This window comes from Canis lupus, chromosome 16, assembly GCF_048164855.1.
Source record: "Canis lupus baileyi chromosome 16, mCanLup2.hap1, whole genome shotgun sequence".
NCBI lineage: Eukaryota > Metazoa > Chordata > Mammalia > Carnivora > Canidae > Canis > Canis lupus.
This window is the reverse complement of record NC_132853.1, coordinates 42212588-42227957: the sequence shown is the minus strand read 5'-3', so window position 1 is coordinate 42227957 and position 15370 is coordinate 42212588. Positions and strand designations below refer to the sequence as shown.

General features: G+C 38.1%; 1 protein-coding gene across 11 annotated transcripts in view; it reads left to right on the top strand.

The window, feature by feature from the left end:
* Positions 1–15370, top strand: part of GPATCH8 (G-patch domain containing 8) — a 117683-nt gene that overhangs the window by 66887 nt on the left and 35426 nt on the right. For all 11 annotated transcript variants that reach the window (XM_072780844.1, XM_072780842.1, XM_072780850.1 and 8 more), the window contains 2 exons: positions 1541–1608; positions 2324–2410. In XM_072780844.1, coding sequence (XP_072636945.1) covers positions 1541–1608; positions 2324–2410 — 155 coding nt within the window. The remainder of the gene's footprint in view (positions 1–1540; positions 1609–2323; positions 2411–15370) is intronic.

Genomic DNA, 15370 nt, shown 5'->3' with positions numbered 1-15370 from the left:
CCCTGATTGAGACGTTATGAAAGTGATATTGCACCTAGGAAGTCATTTTTATAACCTGTCTTTAATTTGGTCCTTTTGCTAAAGATTGCAGTCACTGCTTATTTATTATACCATTGGGCATAAGGTAGTAATGTATTTTCATTTTAACTGGCAGTCTTTGATAGTTTCCAAAAGAAGGCTGTATTTTAGAACTTTTTCCTTTTTTTTTTTTTTTCTGGCATGAAAGGATCTATATTAAACTTTCATTGTGATAATTACTCCTAAATATCTCCTTATTTATTGTTTGAAAACTATAATGGGATATTGGTGATAAGTAAACTTCTGAATTAGTTTTTCATTATGTTTTAAAGACAAAAATTAAACACATATATGGAGCAACTGGATATAAGTGGTTGCCAATCACTTTGAAAACAGTTTCTTTTTTCCCCAGGACCAAGCCTAGTTATGAATATGGCATTTATTTATTTTTAATTGGTTTTGGTAGTACCTCAGATTTAGCCGGACAAAACTCAACTTTTAGCCCAAAGGTATAATACATATGTGTGTATAACAACAACAACAAAAACACAAAAAAACAAAAAACAATTGTTTACACCAGCCTGAGTGAAATGATGAGGGAAGTAAACATTGTGTTTTTTCACTAAAGGTGTACAACGGATAAGGTAAGTAAGTCCTCTTTTCAGTGGGCTTACATCACAATAAACAGCGCAAGTTGTGATGTAAAACAGCTGTGGTAGTAAAGTGCTTGTCTGCCCCATTTTGCTTTGTTTGGCTGGTTATGAGTGGATTAAATATACATTTTTAAAAATCTCCAGCATAGATTGATTAGTTTAAAGTCAATTTTCTTCGCAACTAGTCCTTTTCACAGCTTACTGATTGCCACAGCCGGTGTTAAATCCATTCTGGAAAATAGGACCTCAGAGCACCAGTTTAAAAGTAAAACAATTTTTGTCCCTAAGGGCAGCTAACTTTTGCTTTTTATTTAAATTTTGTCTTAGCCTCAGTTAATTATAAAGCATCTTTTGAAAACAAATTAAATATGCTGAATTGCAATTACAGAGTTTTCCTGAATTATATTTGAAACCATGCTTTTTTTTTTAATGTAAGCATGTCAGTTGAGATATTTATTACTAGATTTAAAAGTGTGTGTGGGAGGATGTCCGTGGACAGTAAGAGTGAAGTGATTCTTGATGAAAGTTATTTGGGGATCTTCTTAAAAAGCAGTTTCTAAAGCTTTTGATTTTTAAATCTCCTGGTGCCATTGCTTAGAAGTGCTTTGCATTACTTATGTATTTAATTTTGCCATAGTAATCTGGAATTTTCCCCAACTGGAATGTCAACCAAGGTTAACTGGTTAGTTGGGATTAAACTGGGAGAGGTAGGTTTGGTTGTAAGCTGTGAGAATGGCTTGTGTTTGGTTCACTGTAGCTTTCTGGTCTCTGCACTCCAAGGCAAGATCTCTAACCACCCAAACCCAATGTATAAAGTGAACTGTTGGCTTAGCTTTGCCTCTTACCTTGATTATGTGTTCCTGTTACAGGGAGAACAGATCCCATTCCAATTGTCGTCAAATATGATGTCATGGGCATGGGTCGCATGGAAATGGAGGTAAGTTCATCTTGTTAGCTAATTTTTGTTTTAATGGTGTATTTATTTATTTTTTAAATGGTGTATTTAAAATTGATATTAATTCCAAATTCAGATGCTAATACAAGAATACATTTACTAGATAGAATGTAGTTGTAATATTTTTCTTTGAAAATTTAAAAATTTATTTTACAGTCTCATTTAGTGCTGGCTTTGAGGTAGGTAGATGGCAGAAATAATGCCCCTGGTTTTTTGTTTGTTTGTTTTTAATGCCCCTGTTTTAACAGGGGCATAAGGAAGTTGAATGCTTTGCCCAGGATTATGCCACAGAGCAAGACCAGACTTAAAACCCAGTTCCTGGTGCTCATTAGGCAGTGTTTTTCAACTCTGGAAATATTTGCCATTGTAGAAGCTTTGCTCCTGTGTATAGCTGTCATCTGTGATACTTTCTTTTCATTGACTAAAAAATTTTCTCCGTTTACTCCTAATTCTTTGGCATCGAACCTTAAAGTTAAGTCTGTTATCATCAAAAAATGTGCTCATTGGGAACTACCAGCATGAAAGGATTAATTAACTATTTTGCACACATTTTTCTCTGTGGGGTGACAATAAAGAGGTAGCTGAGTAAAATAGGAAGTTTTTATTTTCATGCAATACTGTAGTTGTGTAGATGATTTTTTAATGCTAATTGGGGGTACTTTAGGAATTAAAACTAATTATATCTATTTTTGTTAAGCTTGATTATGCTGAAGATGCTACCGAACGGCGCCGTGTCCTAGAAGTAGAAAAGGAAGACACAGAAGAATTGAGACAGAAGTACAAGGTACTTAAATGAAGCCATTCTTACATATTGGGTGCTCACAGTTCAAGAGATACTCCTTTTGGTGAAAAGGATCTCTGTTGATAACAGCATTTGTTTGACGTTTGGTGATGATTAGTAGTAGGCCTCAGGTTTTTGTTACTTTCCTATACTGCCATTGTAAAAACTATAGGGCTAATACCCACTTCATCAGTCTGTTGGAATGGTGATTATATTGACATTTGAAAACAGAGTGCCAGGTACACAATAGGGAGTAGTAGCAGTAAAAATTATTTAAGAGTCCTTTGAGAACTTGGACCTATTGGCAAACTTTTTGTTTTCCAGTGGATGGATGGTTTTAAGAATAACAAATAGAGAGGCCACCTGGGTGGGTCAGTTGGTAAAGCATCTGACTCTTGACTTCAGGTCAGGTCATGAGATTGAGCCCCAAGTTGGGTTCCATATTGGGCATGGGGCCTGCTTAAGATTCTTAGTCTTCCTCTCCCTTTCATCCCGTGCTTGCTCACTCTTGCTCTTAAAAAAAAAAAAAAAAGAGGGCAGCCTGGGTGGCTCAGCGGTTTAGCGCCACCTTCGGCCCAGGGCATGATCCTAGAGACCCGGGATCGAGTCCCATGTTGGACTCCCTGCATGGAATCTGCTTCTTCTGCCTGTGTCTCTGCCTCTCTCTCTCTCTCTCTCCGTGTCTCTCGTGAATAAATAAATAAAATCTTAAAAAAAAATTTTTTTTTTGAGAACATCAGTATTTTCCTTTTAAAGGGATTAATTACAGAAAACTGCAATTTAGACCATATCGTAAATTAGCTTTCAAATAGACTGACCAAGGAACATGCCTTTCAAGATGTAATATGCTCAGTCTCTACTATAAAATATAAATTTGACTAGTTAAGATTATCATACAGAAACCGATTTTGGTCATGAACCTTAAAGGGGGAAGAGGGAAAAGGGATTTATTTTTAAGAATCTGTTCTATCATAAAAAAATAACTAATATAAAAACTGACAGAATTATAAGGAGAAATATTACATCTACCAAATAGTGGGGGATTTTAATATATCTCTTTAAATAATTGATTTAAAAGTAGAAAAAGGGCAGCCCCGGTGGCGCAGCGGTTTGGCGCCGCCTGCAGCCCGGGGTGTGATCCTGGAGACCCGGGATCGAGTCCCGCGTCGGGCTCCCTGCAAGGGGCCTGCTTCTCCCTCTGCCTGTGTCACTGCCTCTCTCTTTCTCTCTGGGTCTCTATGAATAAATAAATAAAATCTTTAAAAAAAAAAAAGGTAGAAAAAATTCAGCAAAGACATTTGAAAGGTCTCAGTTAACAGATTTCACCTACTTGTTATATAGAACTGTGAGTCTGATCACTTTGAAAATCAGAAATCTTAAAAATATATGGAACATTTATTTAAATAATATTTTCTACCATAGCCTGGCATCATAAAGTATCAACAGATTTTGAAGAAGTCTAGTTAAACCACAAAGCAATCAATTTTTTAAATAAAGATGATAGAAAAACTCCAGTATGAGAAAATGCCTTTAGTTTTCAATCAGTGAAAGAAAAAAATCTCAATAATTGGAAAATGTTTTGTCTGAAAGATATACATACTACATATCCAAAATTATAGGATAACATAAAGCAGTGTCTTAGGTAATAGTGAATATATATCCTTAAATGCTGTGTTAAAGTAGAAAATGAAGTAAACATTTCTCTTAGGAAGTTAGGAAAAGAATAGCAAAGTGTAGGGGTGCCTGGGTGGCTCAGTGGTTGAGCGTCTGCCTTCGGCTTGGGGCGTGATCCTTGGGTCCTGGGATCAGTCCCACATCAGGCTCCCTGTGGGGAACCTGATTCTCCCTCTGTCTCTGCCTCTCTGTCTCTCATGACTAAATAAATAAAATAATTTTTAAAAAAGAATAACAAAGTAAATCCAAAGAATGTAAAAGTAAAGAAATAATAAAAAACAAAAAGGTAACAGAAATGAAACAAAAAACAAAGCCAAAGTTAGCTGTTTGAGGTACTTGTTGTGGTGATATTAAGAAAGAAAAGAACTTAGAAAACCAGTATCAGTAATGAGAAGACACCATTGCAGATGCAGTAGGCAGCACTAAAAGATAAAAATACTGTGAATAACTTCATGCCATGGAATGCAGAAATTAAGTTTATTATTTATTTTTAAGATATTATTTATTCATGAGAGACACAGAGAGAGACAGAGGCAGAGGGAAAGGCAGGCTCCCCACAGAGAGCCCTATGTGGAACTTGATCCTGGGACCCTGGGATTATGCCCTGAGCCGAAGGCAGATGCTCAACCACTGAGCCACCCAGGTGTCCCAAAAATTAGGCTTAAATGGACAAATTCCTAAGAAATAAAACTTGCTAAAATATACTAAAAATGAAATAGAAAACTTCAGTAGTTTTGTATGTATTATATAAATTGAATGCATAGTACGAAGTCTTTCCATAAAACCCAAATAACTTCACTAGTGAATTCTAGCAAAATTCATACAAGAAATAACTTCAGTCTTAACCAGCAATTTCTAATCTTCCAGATAATTGAAAAGAAAAACTCCCAGCTCATTTCATGAGAAATTAATACCACCTTGATGCTAAATCCTGACAAGGATACTTACATGACACTGATTTATAACACAGATGCAAATCCTAAAACACTAGCAAATACCAGAACCATTTCAGGGTATATCATGACCAAGTTATGCAAAGAATGCAAGATTGATTTAATGTTACAAATGTATATAGTCAATCATATTAGGATATTAAAGGGAAAAAAGCTATATGACCATCTCAATAAATGCAAAAAAAGCATTATATAAAGTTCTACATGCATGCATGATGAAAAGTCTTATTCATATTCTTAAAGAACCCTCTCTAACCATATAGTAATTTTTTTTAAAGATTATTATTTATTTATCTATGAGAGAGAGAGAGAGAGAGGCAGAGTCATAGGTAGAGAAGCAGGCTCCATGCAAGGAGCTTGATGTGGGACTCAATCCCAGGACTAGGACTCCAGGATCAAGCCCTGGGCCAAAGGCAGGTGCTTAAGCCACGCAGGCGTCCCCTCCTTAATCATGTAGAATGCCTACAAAAACCATATACAGGGGATCCCTGGGTGGCGCAGCGGTTTGGCGCCTGCCTTTGGCCCAGGGCGTGATCCTGGAGTCCTGGGATCGAGTCCCACGTCGGGCTCCCGGTGCATGGAGCCTGCTTCTCCCTCTGCCTGTGTCTCTGCCTCTCTCTCTCTCTCTCTCTCTATGGGCTATCATAAATAAATAAAATTTAAAACAAAAACAAAAACAAAAAACCATATACAAGATGTTGATTTTAATTTTTTAAAAATATTTTTAATTAATTAATTTATTCATGAGAGACATACGCAAAGGGAGAAGCAGGCTCCATGCAGGGAGCCCGATGTGGGACTCGATCCTGGGTCTCCAGAATCACGCCCTGGGTCAGAGGCAGGTGCCAAACTGCTGAGCCACCCAGGGATCCCGATTTTAATATTTAAAAGTTGAAAACTCGGGGCACCTGGTGATTCAGTTGGGTAAGTGTCTGTCTGCCTTCAGGTCAGGTCATGATCTTAGTTCCTGGTTTCAATCCCTGAGTCAGCCACTCAGTGAGTAAATAAAAGTTGAAAACTCTCTTTTAGGATGGGGAGATAACAAAGATGCCTGCTCTCATTGTTTCTGTTAAATATTGTGCTTGAGGTCCTAAGCAGCACAGTAAGGTAGATAAGCAGAAACAAAGATATGAGATGAAAGGAAGAGACAAAACTGTTTTTGGTTGTAGGTATGATCACATACATAGATATCTGAAAGAATTTACATATAAATTATATAAATTAGTAAGAGTTTAGCTGGATGCTAGTTTCAAAATCATAAATTTAAATTTATGTATCTATATATCAACAAAAAGAAAATGGACATTACAAATGTATCACCATGCGTAATAGCAAAAAAATTTATGAAGCACCTAGGAATTAGAAGACAGACCATCATATATTTGACCATACATACCATACAATATGATATGATAATCACATCCTTAATAATCTGTTTAAAAGGAAAAAACATAGTTTATACAGTAGTTCAGAGGATTCTTTCTTCTAGCTGTATCTGACTTACGTTTAAAAACGTCCACCTCTTCAAGAGAAATACTCTTGAAGCAGACTAAGCATGGAGGGTATGGGGCTCTATCCCACAACCCTTGAGATCATCACCTGAGCCAGAAACCCAAGAGTTGGACACTTAACTGACTGAGCTACCCAGGTGCCCCACATGTCTGATTTCTTAAGAACAGCTTTACTAGCAATGCTTTTTTTAATCCTTGAAATAGGGGATCCCTGGGTGGCTCAGCGGTTTAGCACCTGCTCCGCCTGGGGTGTGGTCCTGGAGTTCAGGGATCAAATCCCACATCAGGCTCCCTGCGTGGAGCCTGCTTCTCCCTCTGCCTGTGTCTCTGCCTCTCTTTCTCTCTACGTCTCTCCTGAATAAAGAAATAAAATCTTAAAAAAAAAAAATCCTTGAAATATCTTTTATTCTATTTCCAATTTGTTTTTTTGTTTTTTAATAATGCCTGTCTTTTGTCTTTGTGGCACTATTTGTGCCCTTTTTTCTTTTTAAACATATTAATGTTTTAATTTCATAATTTCTTTCAAACCTTCAATTACCTGTAGTACTTGATAAGTGTGTTTCTAGTTTATTGGTTCTCCTTTTTCACAGTGGTTTGTCTCCCTGGGTGGCTTGCAGTTTTGTCATCTCATCATCTTCTGTGGAAGTTTCTTGTATCCTGGATTTTATTTGGAGGGAGTTCTTTTTTTTTTTTTTTAATTTATTTTTTATTGGTGTTCAATTTACCAACATACAGAATAACCCCCAGTGCCCGTCACCCGTTCACTCCCACCCCCCGCCCTCCTCCCCTTCTACCACCCCTAGTTCATTTCCCAGAGTTAGGAGTCTTTACGTTCTGTCTCCCTTTCTGATATTTCCCACACATTTCTTCTCCCTTCCCTTATATTCCCTTTCACTATTATTTATATTCCCCAAATGAATGAGAACATATAATGTTTGTCCTTCTCCGACTGACTTACTTCACTCAGCTGGAGGGAGTTCTTATGAGGTAGTTTCTTTCGTATGTGCCTTTGCTAAAATCTAGGGTCTTTAACTGGTAGACTGGTTTCAAAATGTTAATACCTAAATTAAGGGTTCCTGCTGTGAGTAGAAATTGTAAATCCTTCAATTCCACCAATGACTGGTCTGAAATTCAACCTCTTATACATGACCCTTTCCATTTATACCCTGATACATGGTGAGTTTCATGTTGCTTTCATGGACAGCAGGCAATGATACAGTGTAATTTTTTCTAGTTCCTGTTTCAAGGATAGAGGCAACTCTTTTTTTTTTTTTTTTTTAATTTTTATTTATTTTTTAAGTAATCTCTGCACCCAGTGTGGGGCTCAGATTTACAACCCTGAGATCAAGAGTTGCATGCTCTATGGCTGAGCCAACCAGGTACCCCATGGAGACAACTATTTATATCTCTGAACTTTTCACAAGGAGAACTTAATAGCGTCATCTTCAAGCATCTACGGATTGCCCTGCCTTGAGCTCAACTACATATTAAATTTTGTACTTTTGTGTGTGTGTGTTTTAAATATTTTATTTATTTATTCATGAGAGACACAGAGAGAAAGAGAGGCAGAGATACAGGCAGAGGGAGAAGCAGGCTCCTCACAGGGAGCCTGATGTGAACTCGATCCCAGGACTCCAGGATCACACCCTGAGCTGAAGGCAGGCGCTAAACTGCTGAGCCACCCAGGGATCCCATTTGTGTGCGGTTTTTAAGATTTTATTTATTTATTTGAGAGAGAGTAAGAGAGCATGGGGGAGGGGGAGGGGCAGAAGGAGAGGGACAAGCAGACTCCCTGCTGAGCAGGAAGCCTGACATGGGGCTTCATCCTAGGAGCCTGAGTTAGGCCCCCTGTGTGTTTTATTTTTATCCAGAAGTGTAAAATGGTGAAATCTTCCTCCTCTTCCTTTTTTCCTTTCCTATTCTCTTCTCCCTGCCCTTTTCTTTTCTTTCTTTTCTTTTTTTTTTTTTTTTTTTTTAATTTATTCATGAGAGAGACACAGAGATAGAGAGAGGCACAGACACAGGCAGAGGGAGAAGCAGGTTCCACGCAGGGAGCCCGATGTGGGACTCGATCCCAGGTCTCCAGGATCACACCCTGGGCCGAAGGCAGGCGCCAAACTGCTGAGCCACCTGGGCTGCCCTCCCTGCCCTTTTCTTTATGCACTGTTCAACCCATTTAGGCTGGGTTTAGCACTTTTCATGGAACCACTTTATTTAAGGCCACAAAATACCTCTACTTGCTAAATCCAGTAGATATTTTAAAATTCTTATCCCATATTCTGTTTCCTGGCAGCATTGAATACAATTGACCATTCTGTTCTATTTAAAACATTTTCTTTTCTCTTGCTTTTGAAGATTTCATACTCTCCTAGATTCCTCCTTCCCATCTCCCTTGCTGCTTCTGTATAGATTCCTTTGTTGGTCCCTTGTTTTCGCCATGAACTTTAGATGTTGGAGTTCTTCATATTCAGACCTGGGCCCTATTTTTCTGTCTAAACACTGTCCTTAGGCCCTGAATGGTTATGACACTATGTTTCCTCATCTTTCACAGGGTTCTTTTCTATCCTTTAGGACTCAGCTTAGAAACCTTCCCTCATCACTCAGTTTATTTTTTTAAACATTTTATTCATTTATTCATGAGAGACAGAGAGAGGCAGGGACACAAGGAAAGGGAGAAGCAGGCTCCATGCAAGGAGCCCAACGTGGGACTCGATCCCGGAACTTCAGGATCATGCCCTGGGCTGAAGGCAGGTGCCAAACCGCTAAGCCACTCAGGGATCCCCATCACTCAGTTTAAATAAATCCTCCACTCTGCCTTATTCTCTTGCAACACTGTCTTTAATTATTTCTAATTATAAAGTTTTGTTTGTTCACTTGTTTATATAGTCTGATTACTGTACGGGCAAAAATGGCCTTGAGGGGAGAGACTGCACATATTTATTGCCAGTATACTGTACCAGCATGATGCCTAGCACATAAATACTCAATAAGTATGTGTTGAATAAAATTCTTTGAAATAAAGAGAAGAGCCAGATTTGTTTGGTTTACTGTCAGAAATAGAAATATTGTAAAGAATATGTTGTTTTCAAGTCAAAGTAAATAATAAATGAAATAGCTGAGTAATTCACAGCCTCTTAAGATAATGCATTATGTTTTGAGGCTCTTTGTACTAAAATTTTTTCTCATTTGAACTCTTTGCATTAGGTAGAACAAGAATTACTTATCCCCATTTTATTGATTGAATTCATAGAAATCTTGTCAACTCTGAACTGTATTATTTATGAAACCTTTCCCCTTCCTGCTTGTTATTAATTTATTTCACTATATTTATTCTTCACCTTCACATGACCTTGGAACCTTGATGTTAGTAACTTAGACTGTCCTTAATTTGCACTTCTCAAGCACCACAGATTTTTTTACTTCCCTCAACACTTTGATCCCATCTTTTTTCTTCCTAATCCTTGTGTCATAGCTACTTACTACTTACCAAAAGCCTATCTCCCCATTCAGTACAAATACTTGCATTTCTACATCTTTACTATAGTGCAGTATGAGACTGGTTCTGATTCACTGGGCTTCCAGAACTGCCAGATAATCCTTTCATATGTAATTTCCTGCTTAGTCCCCTCATTCTTTTTTTTTTTTTTTTTTTAATTCATGAGAGACAGGGAGAAGCAGGCTCTATATAAGAAGCCCGACATGGGACTCGATCCCAGGACTCCAGGATCACGCCCTGGGCCAAAGGCAGGCGCTAAACCGCTGAGCCACCCAGGGATCCCCTCAGCTTTCTTTCTTAAGCATTTGTTCTCAGGCCCTCATCTTCCCTTAGCCACCCCTTGTCCTTCTTCCACCTTCCCTTACCCCTAATAGAAAATTTAACAAAGAAAATTTAGACCATCAGGTGAGAGTGCATCATCTGCCTATAATATCCACATTGGACCCACATATTCCTGTCCTTAAGTATTTCTCCTGCTTTACCAGTTGTCAAAGCATAATTCCTACCTATGAATTCTAGATCCTAGATCTCTATCTTATGAAAGGACTTTATATCTCTGTAAAGGTGTAACCTTGGCAGCCTCTCTTATTATTCGCTCTTTTCCTATCACCAGTAAACATGCTCACACATTTGTGGGAAAAGAGAACCACTAACAAAAAAAGAAAACTGTTGCCTCCCACTCTCTGTAGCCACCATTTTCTCTATTTACATAAATTTAGAACTAAACTTCTTAAGTAGTCTTGGGATGCTTGGGTGGCTCAGTTGTTTAAGTGTCTTTGTCTGCCTTTGGCTCAGGTCATGGTCCTCGGATGTCCTGGAATCAGTTAAGCATCCAGCTCTTGGTTTCAGCTCAGGTCATGCATGATCTCAGGGTCCTGAGTTTGAACCCTGCTTTTGGCTTGGCGGGGAGCCTGCTTGGAATTCTGCCCCCCCCGCCCCCGCCTCTGCCCCTCCTGCTTGTTCTCTCTCTCTTTCTCTCTTTCAAATTTATTTATTTGATAATAAATAAAAAAGGAAAAAAAAATGAGAGTCTTGCTTATTGCTGCTTTGTAGTAAGGTTTGCATTGGGAAGTGTGCATCCTTCCTATTTTATTCGTTTTCAGGATTGTTTTGGCTAGTCTTGATCCCTCCCAATTCTGTATGAATTTTAGAATCAGTTTGTCAATTTCTACAAAAAAGTCAGCTGGGATTCTAATAAGGATTATGTTGAATCTGAATCTGTAGGTCAGTTTTGGGAGTATTAACAATGTTAAATCTTCCAATCCATGAACACAGGATGTTTTTCCATTTCTTTAGATCTTCTTTAATTCTCTCAATATTAAAAAAAAAAAAAAAAAAAAAAAAAAAAAAAAATTCTCTCAATATTTAAGTGTTGTACTTCTTTTGTTAAATTGAATCCTAAATATTATTTTTTAAATGCTTTTGATTTTCATATATTGATCTTGTATTTTCTGCAACTTTGTTAAACTTATTTATTAGCTCTAATAGTTTTTTTTGTGTGAATCCTTTAGGACTTATTACATATCATATTATCTGTGAATACAGATACTTTTACTTTCTTCTTTCCAATCTAGATGCCTATTTTTTCCCTAATTGCCCTGCCTAGAACTTTCAGTATAGTATTACGTAGAAGTGGCAAAAGCAGATATCTCCATTCTGATCTTAGAGTGGGATCAGGCTTTTGGTATTTAACCTTTAAGTATATTAGCCAGGGGTTTTTCACTGATATCCATATCAGATTGAGGAAGTTTCCTTCAATTTGTAGTTTATTGAGTGTTTTTGTCATGAAAAGGTATTAGATTTTGTTGAATGCTTTATTTTTTACATCTATTGAAAAAATAAGGATTCCCCCCCTTTAATATGGTGCATCACATCATTTTTATGTATTGAACCAACTTTGCATTCCTCAAATAAGTCCTACTTGGTCATAGTGTATAATCCTTTTAATATACTGCTGGGGGATCCCTGGGTGGCGCAGCGGTTTGGCGCCTGCCTTTGGCCCAGGGTGCGATCCTGGAGACCCGGGATCGAATCCCACATCGGGCTCCCGGTGCATGGAGCCTGCTTCTCCCGCTGCCTATGTCTCTGCCTCTCTCTCTCTGTGACTATCATAAATAAAAATTTAAAAAATAATAATAATAATATACTGCTGGATTTAGTTTGCTAGCATTTTGTTGAAGATTTTTGCATCTATATTCATAAGAAATATGAATTTGTAGTTATAGTTTGTAGTTTTCTTGTGAAGTGTTTTTATAAGGGTAATACTGGTCTCATATAGTGATTCAGGAAATGTTATCTCTTATTGACACCCACCTTTTCCCCCTAAGGTTTTATTTATTTTAAAGAGCAATAGAGAGCTCAGAGGGGTAGGAGCAGAGGGAGAGTGAGAGCGGGAGCAAGAATCCCAAGTGGACTCTGCACTGAGCACAGAGCCTGATGCGGAGCTTGATCTCAGGACCCTGAGGTCATGACTTGAGCCAAAACCAAGAGTCAGAGTCAGACGCCTGACTGAGCCACCCAGGTGCCTGTTGTCCTTTACTTTTTAAAATGGTTTTACAATCTGTTTTGTATCCCTAAACATGTATTGTTTAATTTTACATGGTTTTTAACCTTATATAAATGGAAACCTATTTCCTAGTATACATGTATGAATTTCTCCAGAGTGTGGCTTTTGTTTTTATTATTTTGTTACTTTAAGTAGTTCTACCTATGTATTTTTCCTGACTGCAGCTACACTTGACACCTGTATATATTGATAAATAATGTAGTCATTATCATTTTTCCTCTAGAAATTCTGTGATTTCAGATTTATAGAAAAACCTTTAAAAATATTAGTTCCTAGTTTTATTTTACTGTATTCATATATGTTGCTTTATATTATCTCTTCTTGGAATTTATTACAGTTTCTTCTATAGCCTAATATGGTCTTTTTTTGAACATTCTATGAGTATTTTAAAAGGTGTGTTCCCTGAGATCCCTGGGTGGCGCAGCGGTTTAGCGCCTGCCTTTGGCCCAGGGCGCGATCCTGGAGACCTGGGATCGAATCCCACGTCGGGCTCCCGGTGCATGGAGCCTGCTTCTCCCTCTGCCTATGTCTCTGCCTCTCTCTCTCTGTGTGTGTGTGTGTGTGTGTGTGTGTGTGTGTGTGTGTGTGTGACTATCAGAGATAAATTTTAAAAAATAAATAAAAAAAAATAAAAGGTGTGTTTCCTGTTTTCAAGCCACACAACTTAATAGATCAAGGTGTTCTATGTCCTTGTTAATTTTTATCTTTTTAATCTGTCATTAAATGAGAGATGATTTGAGTCTCCTTACTTTAATAAATCTCCTCTAATTTCTCCATGAATGTTGCTGCTAGATTATGATATTAAAATTTTTAGATACCATGAGTTGCCATCATTGACATTATAAAGTGCCTTTATCTTGTTTAAAGCTTTATAGTGTAATCTGTACCTCGAGTGAAAGTAAGACCTTATTCCTGCTTTCATTCTGTGTATATTGCCTTGTATATCTTTGGGTTTTGGGGGGTTTTTTGGTATGTTTTTTAAAAAAGATTTGTTTATTTATTTTAGAGAGACCCAGGTGGAGATAGAGGGGGAGAGACAGAAAGAATCTCCAGCAGACTCCCTGCTGAGTGAAAAGCCCGCCACAACACAGGGCTTCATCCAGTAATGCTGAGACCATGATCTGAGCTGAAATCAAGAGTTGGTTGAGCGTCAGACTGAGCCACCAGGCGCCCCCCCGCCTTTATTTTATTCAGTCTTTCTGAATGATGTTGTTCTGGATGTGTGTCTTATAATCATCATGGACTTGGGTTTTGCTTTATGATACAATATGAAAAAATTTTCTTTTCTTTTTTTTTTTTTAAGATTTTATTTATTTATTCATGATAGTCACACACAAAGAGAGAGAGGCAGAGACACAGGCAGAGGGAGAAGCAGGCTCCATGCAGGGAGCCCGACACGGGACTCCATCCCGGGTCTCCAGGATTGCGCCCCGGGCCAAGGGCAGGCGCCAAACCGCTGCGCCACCCAGGGATCCCACAATATGAAAAAATTTTAATGAATTAACTGTGTATATATTTTTTAAGAAATCTCTCAAACTCACCACCCCAAGATCAAGAGTCATATGCTTAACTGACTGAACCAGCCAGCTGCCCCAATTTTTATGTTTTATGTGACAGATAAGTTTGGTTTATTTTATATTACACCTTTTTCTTTTTCTTTTTTTTTCTTTTATTAAGATTTATTTATTTATTTATTTATTTATTTATTTATTTATTTATTTATTTATTTATGATAGACACACAGAGAGAGAGAGGCAGAGACACAGGAGGAGGGAAAAGCAGGCTCCATGGCAGGAGCCCAACACGGGACTCGATCCCGGGACTCCAAGATCGCACCCTGGGCCAAAGGCAGGCGCCAAACCACCAAGCCACCCAGGGATCCCCATATTACACCTTTTTTAAGGTCCCTGACTCTGTGGTATAGATATAGATGGATTGTATTTTTGTTGTAGTTACCTCTTTAAAAAAAAATTTTTTTTTAAAATTTATTTATTCATGAGAGACAAGAGAGAGTGAGGCAGACACAGGCAGAGGGAGAAGCAGGCTCCACAAAGGGAACCCGATGTGGTACTAGATCCCGGCCTTCAGGATCACACCTGAGGCTGAAGGTGGCGCTAAACCTCTGAGCCACCCGGGCTGCCCAGTAGTTACCTTTAATTTAATAAAATTACCCTTTGTTCTCTTTTTTTAAGAGTGTCCATTATTTTTGTACTGTTAGAAGCATCAGGTTAACTTGCTTTCCTCTTCTTATTTCCTTTCATTTCATCTACCAGCTAATGCTAATAAAAACACTCAGTATGTAGCATACAATTAAATATGGGTTATAATACTTATAATACTTTCAGCTTTGAATAAAGTTCTTTTTACTTTTTTTTTTTTTAATTTTTTTTTTTAATTTTTTTATATTTATTTATGATAGTTACAGAGAGAGAGAGAGGCAGAGACACAGGCAGAGGGAGAAGCAGGCTCCATGCACCGGGAGCCTGATGTGGGATTCGATCCTGGGTCTCCAGGATCGCGCCCTGGGCCAAAGGCAGGCGCCAAACCGCTGCGCCACCCAGGGATCCCTCTTTTTACTTTTATTACAAATGCAATAATAAGCAAAACTCTAATTCCCATTTGCCTCTACCTACTGTTTTTTTCCCCTAGATTGATTATTTATTTATTTATTTATTTATTTATTTATTGTCAACGGGGGCGGGGGGGCAGAGACACAGGCAGAGGGAGAAGCAGGCTCCATGCAGGGAGCCCGACGTGGGACTC